Genomic DNA, 17667 nt, shown 5'->3' with positions numbered 1-17667 from the left:
GTGAGTGGGGTGTTGATGGCATATTTGCCTTGACAGTGGATAATGCTTCCTCTAATGGCACTACTATTAAATTTTTACAAACAGTAACTAAAGATTAGAAGGGGACTGTTTTAGAACATGAGTTCTTGCACATGAGTTGTTGTGCACATATTCTAAATCTGATTGTGGGAGATGGTTTGAAAGAAATTGATGCATCCATTGCTAGGGTGCGTGAAGCGGTGAGGTATGTGAAGTCCTCACCAAATAGAAATCAAATTTTTAGGAGTTTTATGGAGAGATTAGGTATTGAGTCCAAGTGTTTACTACGTCTTGATGTACCTACTAGGTGAATACTTCTTGATGTACCTACTAGGTGGAACTCTACCTATTTCATGTTAGATACTGCTGAAAAATTTGAGAAAGTGTTCCTAAGAATGGACTTTGAGGATGATAGCTATTGTTCGTACTTTTTGAACAAGGAAAATAGTGGTGGTTTGGGAGCTCTTTGTGGGGTTGATTTTCAAAATTGTAGGACATTTGTGGGTTTCTTGAAACTTTTTTACAATGCAACAAAAAAGTTTTCTGGTTCTTTGTATGTCACTTCAAATACCTTCTTTGATGAGATGTTTGTGATTTAAGAGAATATTGCTCATTTAATTAAATCTGAAAATCATCTCTTGAAAAAAATGGCAACTAAAATAGAAGCTAAATTTGAAAAGTACTGGGGGAAAGGGGATAAAATTAATCAGCTTTTGTATGTGGCTGTGGTTCTTGATCCAAGGAAGAAAATGAGGTTTTTGAAGTTTTCTTTTTCTGAAATTTATGGGGAGTCCGTGGCTGATGAGATGGTTGATTTAGTGAGGAAGACCATGGATGGGTTGTATGATGTTTACTCTAGGGTTGATTCACCAAATGTGGTAGTACCAAGTGAGAATGAGAGGACACACATGGAAGGTGATACAATTGGTGGTAATGATCCATATGCGATGGTTAATTCATGATATGAGCGGTTTTTAGAGGCTGAGTAGTCTATAGGGTGTAGCAATGAGATTGAAAGATATTTGGCTGAAAATTGTGAGAGTAGAAGGGATGTGAAGTTTGAGATTTTGGGATGGTGGAAAGCCAATCCAGATAGGTACCAAGTGCTATCCAAAATGGCTAGGGATGTGCTGGCTATACCTGTTTCTACGATTGCTTTTGAATCGGCATTTAGTACCGAAGGGCGCATACTTGATCCATTTACAAGTTCACTCTCCCCTCTCATGGTTCAAAATCTTGTTTGTGCTCAAAACTGGCTGCAAGCCCATGTCCCAATTTCTTTTCGCAAGTCAAAAGACGAGATTGAGGCCTTGGAGGATGAATTTTATGAATTAGGTAATATGTTTAACTTCCAAACTGCTAGTCTATTAAGTGTTATTAAATGTGTCATATACTTGAGCAAAATTTAATCTATTGTCTCAATTTTTTCTTTTCTAGTTTTAAATCAAGCAACAACAGCAGCAAGTTCTAGTTCCTGCTCAAGCAAAGGTAGTACTCGTACCACCATTAGTATTGATGAATGATCACTGATTGGGTATGTTTCTGCCCTTATAATTTTTGTTCATATGATCACTTCCCTTTTGGTTATTCTGTAGCTATTGTTCTTTGTCTTTATATATTATTGATAAATATTTTTTTTCCCCATTGTATTGTAGGAGGAAGGAATGTCACATTTTGTAAAGAAGGCAGTTTTTTTGGATATATTTTGAAGTTTTTTGGACAGATGTGTAGCTTTTCTAATTATACATGAACTTGTCTTGCTTATAGGAAGGAAAACTTAGCATCAGTGTAGGCTTTCCTTTCTATAAGTTATGGACTTGTGAACTATAGATAATAGAGTAGTTCTTTACTACTTTAAGAAAGCTTCTTTTGGAAATACTTAATAGTATTTCATAATTGTAACTAATTATATATACGGCTGGGAATATTGCATTCTGGTTTGGTGGTTTACTGCCTTGTGCAGTAACTGCCTTCTCTGCTGCCTCAATGGCTTTATATATATATATATGGAATTATGAAGATATGGAGTATTTTTAGTAATGCTGGCTGCTGTGTGATTCTGGATATTTGTTTAATGTATGGAATGGTTGGTAGATATGTGTTCAGATTGATAGATTGATGAATGTGGAAACAAATTGGTACTACCCAGGCCTTAAAGGCTTAGGCAATTTGGAAAATTTTTGTTATAATGTGTGGATGATTAACAGGTGGTAACAAAATAGTAGTGTTTTTATTTGTTTGATTGATGCTTAGGTTTATAATGTTGTTGATGTTTAACAGTTCCCAGGATTATTTGTTTGATTGATGCCTAGGTTTATAATGCTATTGATGTTTAACAGTTCCCATATTTTACTTTTGTATTTTTTTTGTTCACAAATGCAATACTCAATGTGGGTTTTGGCCGAATTCATACAGAGTTATAGGGAGTATAATTTGAAGTTTTGGTCAAATTCAAGTAGAATTGAAGGCCCAATTTAGAAGAAATTAAGTAAAAAACCGGCCCAATCTATTAATTCCTTGAAAAGCCCAATAATTTTGGCCAAAAATGCCCAAAAAAAATTGAATCCAATAAAAAGGCTAAAACTGATCCAACCCACTAATCCGATGAATCCGACCCGTTCCAACCGATGACCCGACCCGGCGGGTTTAACCAATATTTTGGTTGGTTGCAGGCCAGTTTTTCAGTGACCCGACCCCATCGGGTCGAGTGCGGGTTGAGCCCAAACTCGGGCTGACTCGACCCGTGGACAGCCCTATCTATAGGATATTATTTATTATATCATATATAAGCTTATATCTTACATATAATTTCAAACTACAAAAACTTGCAATTTAAATAATTTATTGATGTCATAACTATTGATCTTTAATTTTTTTTTAAATTTTGTAAACATGAAAGATATAAGAAGATGTAATCCAATAATGAATTTTTCAAAAATCACCTCTAATAAAAAAATATTGAGTAAAATTGTAGTATTAAATTACAACTAATTTTGTAACTAAATTTGGTCCTTCTTTTTTACTTAGCAATAATAATTAATCTTAATAACAATAATTAATATTTTTGTTAAAAGATTATTGCATGTATAATGAGATACTAAACATAAGAGGTAATTTGCAGGCTAGCATAGTGAGAGGAAAGAATGTAATAAATAATTAAAAATCAATAATTCTCTAGTGTTGGGTACACTAAAGAAACCCAATTACAAGAAGAGTGCACTGGTTAACAAAAAAAGTCACATGGCTGAAGAGGTGAGTAGCACTCAATATACAACAATTTGGATACCTTGGAACTCAACTAATTGCAAGATAAGGGATTCTATCTCTCACCCCTCCCAGAATCCTAGGTTAGTGCAGGTATATTCTTTCAGCAGGTAAGTGTAATTTTAACAATTGAAACTCCGTATAGACCAATATGATAAAGCCATTGATATCACTGCTCAATCTCCCAAAATGCCTCATCAACATCTGAACAACCAACAATATGCTTGGGTGTCTCCTAGCATTTTGGAAACCAAGTATTTTCCAGGAGTTCCCATGACTGATGCAAGATATATTTTTCCTTCCTGCTAATCACAATCTGTATATAAAGAACCAACATGGCCGCTACACATACTGCCAACAAAATTGCTTGCGATATAAACAAACTCAAAGATTGACAACTGCACAAAAAATTTGAGTGGTCAGAGATGAGAAATTCATGAACTCCCCGCCCCCGCCCCCAAAAAAAAAAAACCAGCAGACTATAGCAGTTTACTTATTGAACTCTTCCCTTATTACATATGCTGCCTTAAGTTCCTCATATATCAAAATCAATGAACATTGAACATTAAATTTTTGTTTGGTGTGTGATTCCTGGTTCTATTTGAATCCCTCTAATTATCTATTTTCAAACCCTTTCTTTAAACACATCCTTGTTATTATTTGTGAAAAACCAATTTTTCTGCTAAAACCAACTGCTTCCCTCGTCAATGTTTTCTTGGATACTTCAATCCAAATGGACATTGTTGATAGCCCTTAGCTCCCAACTTACAAGAGTATTAGTTACAAACAAACGTAACAATAACAGTCAATATTACATAGACAATAAAATGTATGCAAACAAATAAGAAACATACTTCAAGTTGGAAGAGAAGACATCTGGATTTGGTCGTCTAACACTCCATTTGATAAATCAGAACTTTGTAAAGAATCTTTCCTTGTACGTTCCAAAGAAGTTGCCTCATATATCCCTACAAATTCAGTCACATTTACACATAATGTATGAAAAATTAACTATAAAAAAGAAGCAGAAATGAAGATTTGCTCACTAAAGCACTGTGTCACACAAGTTTCTAAATCATTTACAAATTCATGCCAGATGCTGAGACCATAACATGTGTTTTCTCATTCCATTTACGCTTCAGTCTAATTTCCCTTTCTAGTTACCTAGTTTAACACACTTTTCTTCCCCTATATCAGTAAGAACAAAACTATACAGCAAAGGAAATACAAAGAAGGAAGGCAAGGCCCCCTTCCTCAGAGGTTTCCAATACAATGGATAAAAGGGAGGGGAGAGGCCAACAAGAAGCTTCAAGCATGCAATGAAGTTCCTCCAGGTAACTAATAAACTTTATGCTGGTAGTTACACATAATAAGGACCCTCTTCTTCTACAATGCGAGTTTCAAAAGGAAATTGAGGCCAACAATGAGATAAATCTTCCTTCAAAGATTTCTATTCCATCTTTGGGAAACAGTGGTTTAAGTTGCATGTTGAGTCCATATGCGTGATGCTTCAAATCCTCTATAGATGAATTATACATTAAAGTTTTGCATTCCCATTTTATTAATAATTCAAAATTATCCATTCTATGACGCATAAGGTTAAATCCATAAGAAAGATATACTATAGTATCCAGCTTCAACTTATGTGGAGCTCAGTGACCTTGAGGAAATCAATAAAATTCATGTTTTCAGTCTTTCAGTCCCAAAAGAGACTATTGCTAGTTTATCCAAAACATAAACCATCAATATTGGAGCCATGATATCTCAAAAAAAAAAAAAAGCCATAATCTGACAAAGCGTGTCATACAATAAAATAGAAATAATTCTTTTGGATTAAGAGATAAAGCCAAAGTTAGAATGAGTGAAGAGAAAAACCGACTAGCAAGTGTAAAGTATCCCTTAATTGCTATACAAAAATGGTCCTATGAACAGTTATGTTCTTGGTTGGTTGAAAATAAATTGTACGAAAACTTGAGGCTATTACAAGCATGAAGCATGGTGCTTCAAGATTTCAACCTTCTCCAGATCAATACATGTCCAAAACAATTATAGTATAGATATTTTTTTCTAAGTGATATCAAATTTTTACATAATATTTATTTTTATATTTTAATGTGAAAATAACATCTGTTACTAAACAAGAGTATTTTTGCTTCATTTATAGCAGAAAATTGTATATCCTTGGTGGAGTGTTTTTATCAATGAAAGCTGAAGATGAAAGTGATATCGAATATTTACATAATATTTATTTTTACATTTTAATGTGAAAATAACATCTGTCACTAAACAAGATGTATTTTTGCTTCATCTATTGCAGAAAATTGTATATCCTTGGTGGAGTATTTTATCAATGAAAGCTGAAGATGAAAATGATTATATAATACTACTACCAATACACCTGATGGGTCATGAACTCCACCTTGCTATTACAAGGGGAGGAAATGCCATTTGAGGTAAACCAGTATACCACACACCCCTGGAACTGAACCTTATGGTCCAACCTTTATATGATTTCTAGCCAGTAGAGCACAGACTACAAAGGTTACTTATTTCAACACATTCTAATATGAAAGAAGATTAAACCACCAATCGGACACCAAAAAAAATATAAATAAATAAGACTTAAAAAATAAGACACCTTTCTGCACCTATGAATTGTTCACCCTAGTAATTTAAACAAAATAATTTCTATACATACCAAAGCCTAAAATTAAGCAGCAAATCAGGAAGCCCGTTAAAGAAAAGTCCATTTTGTACACAATCTCCATGACGATGATGCATCCTCCAGCTGCCATCAAATGCCTCGGCGAAGAAAAAACCATGTGTAATCTACAAAAATATGAGAGTTGCACCAATCAACTATGAGCCCCTGAAGTATATACTAAAACCACAAGATCTTTAAAGAATGATAACATTTTCTCTAGAACTTGTAAAGAAGCGACATGCAGAAATATAACGAAAGCATCACATTAGACTTTAAAGTGTGAGAGTTTTGTGTGTGGGTGCGAGAGTGCATGTTTGTGTGTAGCTCCACACAACACACGCACACATGTAGTGGAGTCATTATTAAAAAGGTTGTGCTCAGTGCACAAGGCTCCTGCTTCAGGCAGGGTTTGAGAGAAGTGGTCAGTAGGCAGCTTTAACCCCAACTTTGGAGAGGCTAATTTCTAGACTTGAACCGACCACATATCGTCTGGACAGAGGGCACTTGTCGTTGCACCAACGTATTGATTCCTAGGTTTTGCTTTCTTGCTATTCCAAACAAATTTAGTTCCTGATTCCTAATTTTATTTGTCTGTTCAATTTTGGTCTTGCATCAGTTTTGGTTTTGTAATTTGTCCTATGTCATCAAATCTTTAGCTAAACCATTAGTTGCTTTTGTCATTCATATCACCTATCAAATCCCAATTAGTAGGGTTAGCAGAAACCTAATTGTTGTTCATATCATTCAGGTTAGACTCTGTCACTATAGGTGAAGAATAAATTAGAAGATGGTTGTTAAGCAGCTCTGAAGAATAAACCAATCAATTTCAACTTACCGTCTGCATAGTATAATGTCAATGGAAAAGGCTTGTAGAAACAAAAATGAGATTTTAGAAATTCATATCTTCATCTTTGGATACTACTAAATGTAAGTGCACGGTGTGTGTGTGTGTCCAGGAGACAGAGTGTATGTGTATAAGAAGCAGGCTGTAAGCGAATTAAATAAAATAACAACAAAGCCTAGTCCCAAAACCTTGGGATCAGCAGGTGTTTTTCTCTGCCATTCTCTCATATCCAAAATAATAATTGTTGTCGCCTCTTTAATTAACATGTCCTTTTTACTACTTCTACTAGTGTTATTTTAGATCTTACTCTACATCTTTTCATTCCCTCAGCTTGAATCAATCGCTCTTCCTCACTAGTAAATTAGTTGCTCTCCTTTGCATATTACCAAACCATCTCGAACGACTCTCCCTCATCTTTTCATCAATAAGTCACCCCATCTTTAAACGTATATTGCATGTTCCATCTTTTCTTATATTTCCATCTTGAACGACTCTCCCTTATCTTTTCATCAATAAGTCACCCCCCGTCTTTGAACAAATACTGCATGTCCCACTTTTCATTCCCCCAACTTGAAATAAATCACTCTTTCTTACTAGGACATTAGTCACTCTCCTTTCCTTTGCATATTGCCAAACCATCTCGAATGACTCTCCCTTATCTTTTCATCAATAAGTCACTCCATCTTTGAAAGAACATCACATGTCCCATCTTTTCTTATACTTCCACTTATCCAAACTAATAAAGTAAAAGGCTAAGTTACAAATTACACCCTTTAATTTTGTCCTGTTTTCAATTTAATCCTCTAAGTTTCATGTTTTTTTCATTTTAAATCCTTTAACTTCAATTTGTTTCCAATGTAGTCCTTCCGTCCAAACTGCATTGTTAAGTCTACCAAAATGACATTGTTTTCGGAAATTGAAAATTATTAAAACTGACAACAAGATTGGAGAACTAGATGGAAGGACTAAATGAAAACAAAATAATGTTAAAGGATTGAAATGATACAATAATTAAAAACCAAACAAAAATTTAAAGGATTGGATTGAAAACAGGTCAAATTTAGCCATTTAGGGAATGTAATTTGTAATTTATCCTAAATAAAACAACTGAAGTTTAAATAGAACAGTGGGTGTTTATACACAAACTTATAATCATAGTTTATAAGTAACAATAATAGCTGAGCCTTAGTCCCAAAATTTTGGGGTCCACCATGGATCCTCAACAGACTAAGAACAATAACAATAAAGGCGATTGAAACAGGGGGGGAATAATGGTCTAGTCAATAAATACAATTCTGTTATCACATTTATGTCAATATATGTTTCTGTTCTGCATCTGTAGGTTGCTTTCACAATAAATAATCATATCTAGACCTTTCCAAGGTAGAAAAAGGTTAGAAAAAAAAAAAAAAAAAAGAATAATAGTATTGAGCATATTGTGCTTCATGTATGGCTGATAGGAACCCATACTGTACCAAGTACAATGTAATGACCAAGTCTGATAATTCTGTACTACTTAATTAGAGATGGGAAACCCTATAAAAATTTACAACATCAAAATGAATAGAATGAAATTAAAATGATTGAACTTTACAATGAGTAGCCTATTAAAGGGCGAGACCGTCAAATCTCTTAATCTAAAAAGCTGAAGGGCTACATTGACAAGCATACAAATATGTATATTTCTTTCCATGCAACTCAACTAAAACCAATTCAAGTAAGCCTTAATTTCAACAAATTGGGGCTGGCTAAATGGATCCTTTTACACCACTTGGCACCATCTAGGGCCATGTCCCCATTTACCTCTAACAACCAAGTCTTTCCTCAAACTTGTTTTGCCTCATTTTGCCCTATTTGCTCCTTCAATATTAATCAAATTACTCTTTCACACCCGTGTGTTTGCATAATTATAAACACAAATTGCAATGGACAGAGCAGCATTAAGGAGATTATGATGTGAGGTACCTTTCTTCTGCTATACTGTCAACATAGAATATCAAGATAATTCCAAAGAAACTAGTGCTCAAAAAAGCCCAAGTAGAGAATGGCAGCTCCACACTGCTACCAGAAGGTGATCCCTACATGTTCCCAAAAATAAAATAAAAAACAGAGGGTGGGGGAGATTAGGAAAAAAACTACAAAAAGAAAAAGAAAAAGAGAGAACGAAGTGCCATAAAACTTACTATGATTGTGCTCCACATGGCCACAGGAAATAGAAAACATGTTGCAGAAGCAATAGTTATGGCATGAAGCCGCCTTTTGAGTTGATTCTAAAAGCAGAAAATGGTTAAAATCAATACTTTAATGAATATTAAGTAGCTTAGATCAATTACAAAAGGGAAAATGGGTCAACAGGGAATGCAAAAGACAACTGCATTTGGCTCAATATCAACACCTTGAGAGAAACACGCCGTGCAATTACTCTTCTCAATGCTGATAAGATTCCAGCAAAAATGGGAACTACCATTTCGTTCATACCCAACACTTGTTCTGTCTGAACCTCAGCATCAGGGCTATCTTTCCATGGTAATTCCAGGTTAAGTTCACAATAAGAACAATGCTTATCATTCACAATAAACAAAAGAAAAAGCATTGAAAGAAACGAGGAAAGGGTCAAAGAAAGTGTTCAAGCGGATACTGAAACACATGAAAGAAAACACTAGCTTGATACAATTCAAGTTTGAGAAATAAAAAATTATGTAAAAGGATATAGAATGGAGAATATGTTGCCATGGCCCACCCCTGAGCTAGTAAGTAGAAAGATGCCAACATTGCAATAAGCCCACCTACCTGGTAAAAGATGAGGAAAAATCCATCTGAGTATTTAAAAGAAAAAACATCTATTTTCTTCCAATCTGTATTTCACTAAGTGATATCTATTATCTCCCATTATTATCATTGATAAGAAATCACTGGCAAAGTCATCTCATATGTTGCTTCATTAGGTAAATATTTTACTGAAAGCTAGAGCTTGATTGCAAAATAACGTCCAATACTTCTACCAGAACATATTGTCTACTCTTAATTACTCAACCAACACAATACTACCTCTGCCAGATAACATTGGTCTTTTTTAGAAAATCCAACTTTATAAAGGAGAGCATTTAATGCATGTCTTTTTGTTAAAATGGCACAAGTTTCCAAAATTATCCTCCTTAATTTAAACTCTAGAAAAAAGAATGGTATTGAATTTTAAAGAAAATAAAGGGTGAGTTAGAAATTTATTTATTGACTTCTGATAGAGGACTACATTTTGGAACATCCCAAAATGGAATAGAGGACCAACAATTTGGGACAGACAATGTATATGGCTATAGGCAAAACTCTTGCCTCCATGTTAAGCATTGGATAAAAGATCCTGAAGCAGAAATGATTATTGGATCTTAAAGATACCGATATCAATTTGATCTGAGTCACAGAAGAAACATGTCAGGCATAAAGCCAAAACCTATGCACTCTAAGATAAAAGCTTTTAAGAGATATCAAGCACATTGCTCACTAAACTAAAACCTTGATAATTAAACATATTAGAGAAAGCTACCTTCTTCCAAAGATGGCCTCTCCGCCCATATAACACTGCAGACAATACCCCAAGAACAGAACCAGAATACTCTGCCAATATAGCTCTAACACATATACAGCAAAATCAATGGTAACTACTAATAATAAAGACTACAATCAAGAAAGAACACACATTCAGAACAATCAAAGAAAATGAAAGAACCAAAAAACAGTAGTTCAGTGAAAGTGATGAAAGTAGAATAAAACATCAAATGCCTACAGCCACAACAAACAGATTGAGGGACCTCAAGTGCATTTGGATATGCTTTGTTGATTACTTATTTGATGAAAGTATTGTGGAAAAGGAGGGAAGAAATTTATTTTTTTGGGTGTGGGCCCATAAATAAGCTCAAAAAACCCAAAAGGATGGCTTTTTGGGCTTGCCAAAAGCACTGCTTATCTAAAGGGAAGGCGCAACATAGACACCATATATTTTTTATTTCAACTCAATTTTATCACAATGCTTTCTCTTATGTTCTCCAACAAATTGCAAAAACTGACCCTTCACAAGGGGGAGGGGGGAAGGAAGGACAAAGGAGAATTGAACAAGTTCTTTATAAGTAGGCACTCAAAACACTCAAGAGAGTTGAAGTCTTCCTCAAGTATTAAAGGCCCTACCTGACTGGTCCACATGATTTGAGGCCTTTTCCCCACATAATGAAGTATAAAGCAGTTATGCCACCATTTATTATAGAAGGCACTACCTGAAAAGCAAATGGAAATTCATAAGGAATATATAAAACCGATCATATCAGTAAATTTCTTCGATGCCTTTTGAATGTAGTTCACATTGATGTGGATGTTCTTTACTCAACCTGCTGATTTGAGAGTGGCCTGCCCTTCCAAGGTTTTTGTAATATTAGAAAAAGGATTGATGCAGGGAGCAGACAACAAAAGAGAAAAAGTATGACTGGTGCTCCCGTCTGATTCAAATAGCGGTACATTGAGTAAACTGACCATATTCTCATGAAATTGCCAATAATATGGATTATCTGCAGAGGGGTGTGCCTGCATGGACACAAGATCATTGGTATACCAGTTTTGGCTATCAAAAAAAGTCAGGAGAGAACGCACAAAAATACCATTAAAGTTTTTTCTTATAAAAAACGCGTAACCTTGTGACAGTAGTTTTCTAAATGATGAAGCTCACCGTTAGATCAACTCCCATCACATTTTCCCACACAATGGTAATTGGTAAAAGATATTCATGAACACCATATTAAAAAAAAAAGACTGGATTACATGGGGGGCTTAATAAGGAATAACCTATTTATAAAGTCCAAGTCCTTTAGCATGTCAGTTACACCCAAAAATTTCAAACAAACCTGTAAATGCATTACCTGGCAGGCCAACCCAGAAGACCAGCAACTAAACATCATTATTGCCATAACCTAAGCTTAAATACAAATTAGCGTATGCCTAAATCTCAAACACCAAACTAATGTGGAGATCTCATCACCAATAAGGCAGCTTATTGCCAACCCAACAGGAACTAGATCCAATCTCCACTCAACCAAGCCCAACATGACAGCTTCAGTAAGCATTGCTTATCTATTTTACTAAAACTGATTTGGAGGAATGTCACAACCCAAGGAAACACTAACCCTAAAGGGGCTGGGATACCTTTGCATCATATATCTGCTTTCTAGACACTATACTTTTGTGTCATTAATATTATTGCTGGTTTCGTGCATTTCCTTTTCTATTCATGTTTTGTTTTTCTGTTTTTCTTTGTTTTGTATACCTCCTGCCTACACTTTTTTATTTTTAATAAATTTCAATTACCTATAAAAAAAAAAAAAAATTTAAATCTATCCGTAGTAGTTAGCATCGGACAATTTACGATATCTATCATTTGATACATACATATCAAACTGAAGGAAAAAGTGTCATATTGTACATGCATATCGAGCATGCTCATGAAACGAAAAATACAAATATGCATATGAAATGAATCATATCAAATAAAACATATTGTGCAATACATAAACAAGTGTGTTTATACTGGGCTTTAGCTAATATTTGTGATTTGACCAAAGTCCAACAAGCTGTTGGACATACTTTACTACAAGTTTCTTGGGCCACTTGGTTGAGCTCAATAAAATGACCATATCAATTACCTCTCTCTCCATACAAAATTTGGAATACGCCTGCTTTTCAATTTCAAGTTTAATGCTGTTTATCTCACGGTCTCTCTAACCCCCAAAGTCCCCATTTTGTCTTCTCTCCTCTCTTGTTTCACTTTTCTTCTCCTTTCACCTTCTCTCACCCCTTTGTCTCCTCTCTTGTCTTTCTTTATTCCTTATAATCCATGGAGATCACAGGAGTAACCATAACACAAGAGGCACTCTTGGTCCTAGGTGGTAGGTTCTCTTCAAATTCCGGTTTAGATCTTTAGATTGAAGGTACTCTTATCAGTATTTTTTATTTTGCATTTTGCAAATTAAGAAACTCTATATTGGACTACTTTGTATTAATGGATAATGGGCATGCATTATCCATTATAAGGAAATAGATTAAGGCCAAGTGAATGTACACACAACTTAATCTAATTATTTATTTTGGCTATATTAGTTTATATTAGTTTAATATAACTTGCTCCTAGGCATGAGCATAAATTGCTTGGCCCGTCCAGGGTGGATGCCCTTGAATTACCCATAGGTTTTACTAGCTAGAGGCAAATCAATGGGCTCTTCTTTAAGAAGGTTGCTATGTTATTAAAAAATATATAACTAATTGACTTATAAATAATTAGTCTAATATAACAAACATGTATTTATCTATACATAATAATTATCCCATGTCTAATATATATATATATATAAGGTAATTGGAAGTTTTATTGATTAAAAGTACATCATATTCACAATGGTGAACAAATTGTACTTGAAACAATTACAAAATAATCAAAGAGAAAAGAGAGCAAATTGTAGGAAATCAAAAACAGAAATACATTGTGTAAAATCACAAATATGCAACCACTCAAACAAAGTCCCAATTAGCAAAGACTTCAAAAGATCAACAGATCTCTCAACATCCTCAAATGTGTGAGGATTTCGTTCCCTCCAAATTAGCCACATCAAACAAGCTGGTACCATATTCCAAACAGTAGAAGAGTGTTTCCCCAAATGATTCATCCATGAAAAAAGAAGAGAAGCAACTGTCCTAGGCATCACCCACTAAAAATGTCCCATCCCATGTTTATAATAAATATACCTTTTATAGTTTTATATGTGCATATCCAAAAAATTTCTACAAACTGTAGTATAACTTACAATATATTTTTGATATATACAACAAAAACAAAACAAAAAACAAAAAAAAAGGAAAAATCGATTCACAATACACATTTTGACAACTAAGGATCTACCTAATAAACACCAAATGCAAAACTCATCACATGCCCACATAACACACACTCATATGCTCAAATCCACACAAGATTGACTATCACAATCCCCCCACATAAATTCTTAACGTCCTCATCAAGACCCACATTATGTTGTAGTGTCCGAGTCAAACAACATTACTAGGTTGGCTATGATACCATCTGCGATGATCCAAGGAAAGCATTAGCCACATCTATGTTTTTCCCAAAATGACTAGTCAAGTTACAATTCATCTACCTAGTAAACAAGTAATGTAGGACTCAGCACACATCCACACAACAAACTCATCCATTCCAATCAAATCCATAAAATTTGGGGTATCACCAGGAAACTGCTCTAATCCATTACATAATGATTTAGATGATCACCCATGTATATATTGTTAGGAACTTGAGAAGTTGAAAAAGGAGGAAAACCCCTAGTTTGGGTGCACTACCAATCAACACTCATAAGGGTCCAACAGGCAATTCCATCTTAACTTAGAGTGCGGATCAGCACTCCTTGCTCCTTTGGCTTCAAACTTGGCATGATGCTTCTCCTAAATACCATACACATGGGATAACCTCGAGTGGCCAATCATGAGCTCAATAAAACGTGCAACTCAAGGTTGGAGTGATTCTTGAAGTTAGTTCAAAAGTTAGTCACAAGAAGATTACATTGGGGTTAGTGTACATGCAACACATTAATCACATGTGAATATTCTTAAGGGCAAATGCCTAATTAGTGAGCCATGTCTCACCAATTAGAATAAGGCTTGAGTAATATAAATAGATGAATTAACCCTTGATTGCTAAGAATCCTTTTGTTGCTTAGTTTCTTGTTATTTTTCTCTAGTCTTTCTCTTTTGGAGGTAGAGACTCCCTAGAAGTAGTCTCATTCTTGTAGGTGGTGACTCTCTCAAAGTAGTCACAAATCATTCAACCCATCAACATTTGCATGCAATCCATCCATGAATTCCATACTAACCGAAACCCTATAAGTGATTTTCACTTAAGCCTAATCTCATTTGGTCATTCCACTTCAAGACTCACATCAAACACCAAAACCATCCCAATTCTAAGCAATAAGTGAAACCCAAGGGCACTTAAACCCAAAACTCAGCATTCAATTCCAAATCTCAAGAATCCACTTGAATCAACTCAAGGAACCCTAACCCAAATTGAGTTCCTAACATATTTTAACCACGTGAACCTATGGGTCATATAAACAATTCACAATACCATACATATGTCATAATTTCTATAGATAAAAAAAATTTATAGAAAAAAATTTCATGACTAGAAGCACGAGAGGCAATTTGAATCACCACATAGTGAGTTGAAGGATTCCTTCTAAGTTTGTCAGTTAATTATTTAAGCAATTATTTTATATTTACAAACATTAAAACAGTTGAGAAGTGAATTCAAAGTTCAAAACTTCTACGTAACATATAGTTTTGGCTAAAATAGCTAAAATATACTTTTTTGTCGCTAAAACTTGGTCCAAGTTTGATTCTCATCCCATGAATCTAAATAGTTGTAATTTTACAGCAAATTTGTCCTTTCACCCATATGTTGTTGAAGAAATTGCATACATTGCAAAGTTGATGCCACCTACACCTAGAATAAACTTAAAAGTAGTGTTATTGGGGACAGGCCTTGATGCGATGGTTGTAAGTGTCTTCCACCAAAAAGCAACAGGTCAAGGGTTTGAGTCTAGAATCAACCACTACACCTAAAAAAGAAGAAGAGTAAAACTGCCTATCAATCACCTCTCCCAACTCTGCAAAAGTGAGAGCTTTGTGGATCAGGTTACTTAGTTCTTACAAACTAATGTGTCAACTTTTAAGAACAAATAATATAATAAAATCTATACATTATATTTTATATGCGACCCTGACTACATTGACTATTGACTGATATGTCGATTTGTAAACCTTTTGTACTGAAATTGGTAATCCTTTTAGCATTTTCCATAGATTTAAGATTTCCCTAGGAACAAAAATCGAACTTGCATCAAATTTAAAGACTAAAAGTATCTTTCAGCCTGCATTTATTTTACATTCCCCCAACTTTCCTTGAAACCAAACAGAACTTAAAAATTAACTGAAATGCTCAAAACTCCACATCTCTACAAAGCACACAAACAACAACAACAAATCACCTAAATGTATTAGCCCAAAAAAAAAAAAAAACAATTACACACAAATCATTCCCAACTTCCTGAGAACAAGAAAATGGCAATAGGTATTAGGCTTCGAATCATAAACTAAAGACGACGGTTCAAAAAGGAAATTAAATTCCAGAGGTTTTCTCGGGAAACAAACAGAGGAGAAGGTTAGGGTTTAGGGAAATTTGACCTGAATTGGGAAGATCCACCACCACGAAGATCTTCAGAGACTTGCCTTGGAGACATCATTTTGATTCTTTGTGTTTATTAGTGCCGAACTACATAAAAAGAGTGGGATCTCTCTCTATAATAATAAAAATGAAAATGTCGAAATTAAGATGGAGCTTAGCTTAATCACAAATTAATCAGTGTTTTACAAGCTCTCAGCTTTCAAAGTGTTTAACCAAAACGACAAGTTTAAGAGGAGAGGAGAAGAAATCAAGAAATCTCCTCTTTTTTCCTTTTTCCTTTTTTTTTTTTTTTTTTGGTGTATAAGACAACCAGGCCATTGATAGATGGGCCTGAGGCCCAGAATAATCGGACTTGGAACCGGTTTTTTTCTACCGGTCGAAAAAAAAAAGGTGGGTTATTTGGGATAATTGGGGTTATCGTTATTCATGTTAATGTATTGAGTGATTTTGAAACATCTACCCTAAATGTAACTTTTTTACAATTAACCTCATATTTCAAGATGGATTTACAATGTAAAATGTCAAAATTAAGAAATAAATTATTCATTCATTAACTTGTAAATTCATTCCATCTTTGTTAATGCATCCCAAGACCAACACATAGCAAAGCACAATGATGTTGGGCCTAATATTTTGTGGTATCTTATTACATCTCGTAAGCCCATCTAATCTTTAATGGGGAAATTTTAAGGTGTGTGTCTGTGAGTGTGATATGGAGGGCAAAGAGGCTCAATTTTGAGCTTATCCATAGGCTTAAGAGATCAATTTTGCCAAGTAGGCACGAAACACTTGCAAAATTCATGAGCCCATGTACATGCCACAAACACAAAAAAGAACACACACCTTGAAACCATGAAAGCCCACCATGTATTTGTCCAAAAGTTTAGACTAATTACCTTAAACCATGAAAAGTATTTTGAACCTCATTAAATGCTAAGTAACAAGATTCTTATCACCGTGTACCCTTAGTGTAATGCATACTCCATAAATACAAGTTTTTGTGGATGAGAGAATAAGGGCTTATGTTCAAATTTCTAAAAGAGAGGTTCACACACATATACATTTAGATTAGTTAGAGTAGGATCTCTATCTCAACTTAAGCTTGGATAGTAGACATGCCCCTACCTATTATAAAGTCTTGTCGTAAAGCCATTCGTCAATTTGATTTATACCTCTAACTTTGAGTCCAAACTTTTGATTTATTAAAAACAACATATTTCAAAGGTTGTTATTGTGTGTGTGGGGTAATACGAATAATAGTCCATCTCTCTCTTCCATTCACCATCTCTTTCTTCTTTCCTCATTTTGTTGTATTGTAGTTGTAATTAAGGAAAAATCTTTTTTAATCAATGTCTTCCTTTTTGTGAATATAAGTATCTTTGAGTGGTTCTTGACGATGCATCACTAGCCTCCATTTTTGTATTGGAGCTAATGGTAGGCTTGACTCCCGTCTTCGTTTAATCTAAGTTGATTGGCCCAGAGTTCTGTTTGCTTGCCTTCTCATGTTGACCCCAACAATTTTGATACTCACGTCATAATTTTTTTGAA

At 34.6% G+C, this 17667-nt stretch overlaps 1 protein-coding gene across 2 annotated transcripts; it reads right to left on the bottom strand.

The window, feature by feature from the left end:
• Positions 1–3146: 3146 nt before the first annotated feature.
• Positions 3147–16323, bottom strand: LOC142622470 (uncharacterized). 2 transcript variants are annotated; one of them, XM_075795937.1, is made up of 11 exons: positions 16119–16323; positions 11207–11399; positions 11010–11095; positions 10372–10456; positions 9542–9620; positions 9226–9356; positions 9014–9100; positions 8796–8908; positions 5981–6111; positions 4137–4250; positions 3147–3680 (listed from the first exon to the last, which is right to left on the bottom strand). In XM_075795937.1, exons 1-10 carry the CDS (start codon positions 16175–16177, stop codon positions 4138–4140), a joined length of 1077 nt encoding a protein of 358 aa, XP_075652052.1. In that variant the 5' UTR covers positions 16178–16323; the 3' UTR covers positions 3147–3680; position 4137. The 2 variants fall into 2 exon arrangements, with proteins under 2 accessions (XP_075652052.1, XP_075652053.1); XM_075795938.1 differs by lacking the exon at positions 10372–10456 and having other exon boundaries at positions 16119–16313.
• Positions 16324–17667: the final 1344 nt, after the last annotated feature.

The sequence above is a fragment of the Castanea sativa genome, chromosome 1, assembly GCF_040712315.1.
Source record: "Castanea sativa cultivar Marrone di Chiusa Pesio chromosome 1, ASM4071231v1".
NCBI classification, from domain to species: Eukaryota; Viridiplantae; Streptophyta; class Magnoliopsida; order Fagales; family Fagaceae; genus Castanea; species Castanea sativa.
The sequence above is the reverse complement of the archived record's forward strand: the minus strand, read 5'-3'. Positions and strand labels throughout refer to the sequence as shown.

Bases quoted from the DNA above. Each gene is read 5' to 3' on its own strand.
- LOC142622470 (XM_075795937.1), bottom strand. From the start codon at position 16,177: ATGATGTCTCCAAGGCAAGTCTCTGAAGATCTTCGTGGTGGTGGATCT. The intron at 11,400-16,118 runs GTCAAATTTCCC...GTGTCCATGCAG, and splicing joins GGTGGATCTTCCCAATTCAG to GCACACCCCTCTGCAGATAA. The intron at 4,251-5,980 runs GTATGTATAGAA...CTGAATTTGTAG, and splicing joins CTGCTTAATTTTAGGCTTTG to GGATATATGAGGCAACTTCT.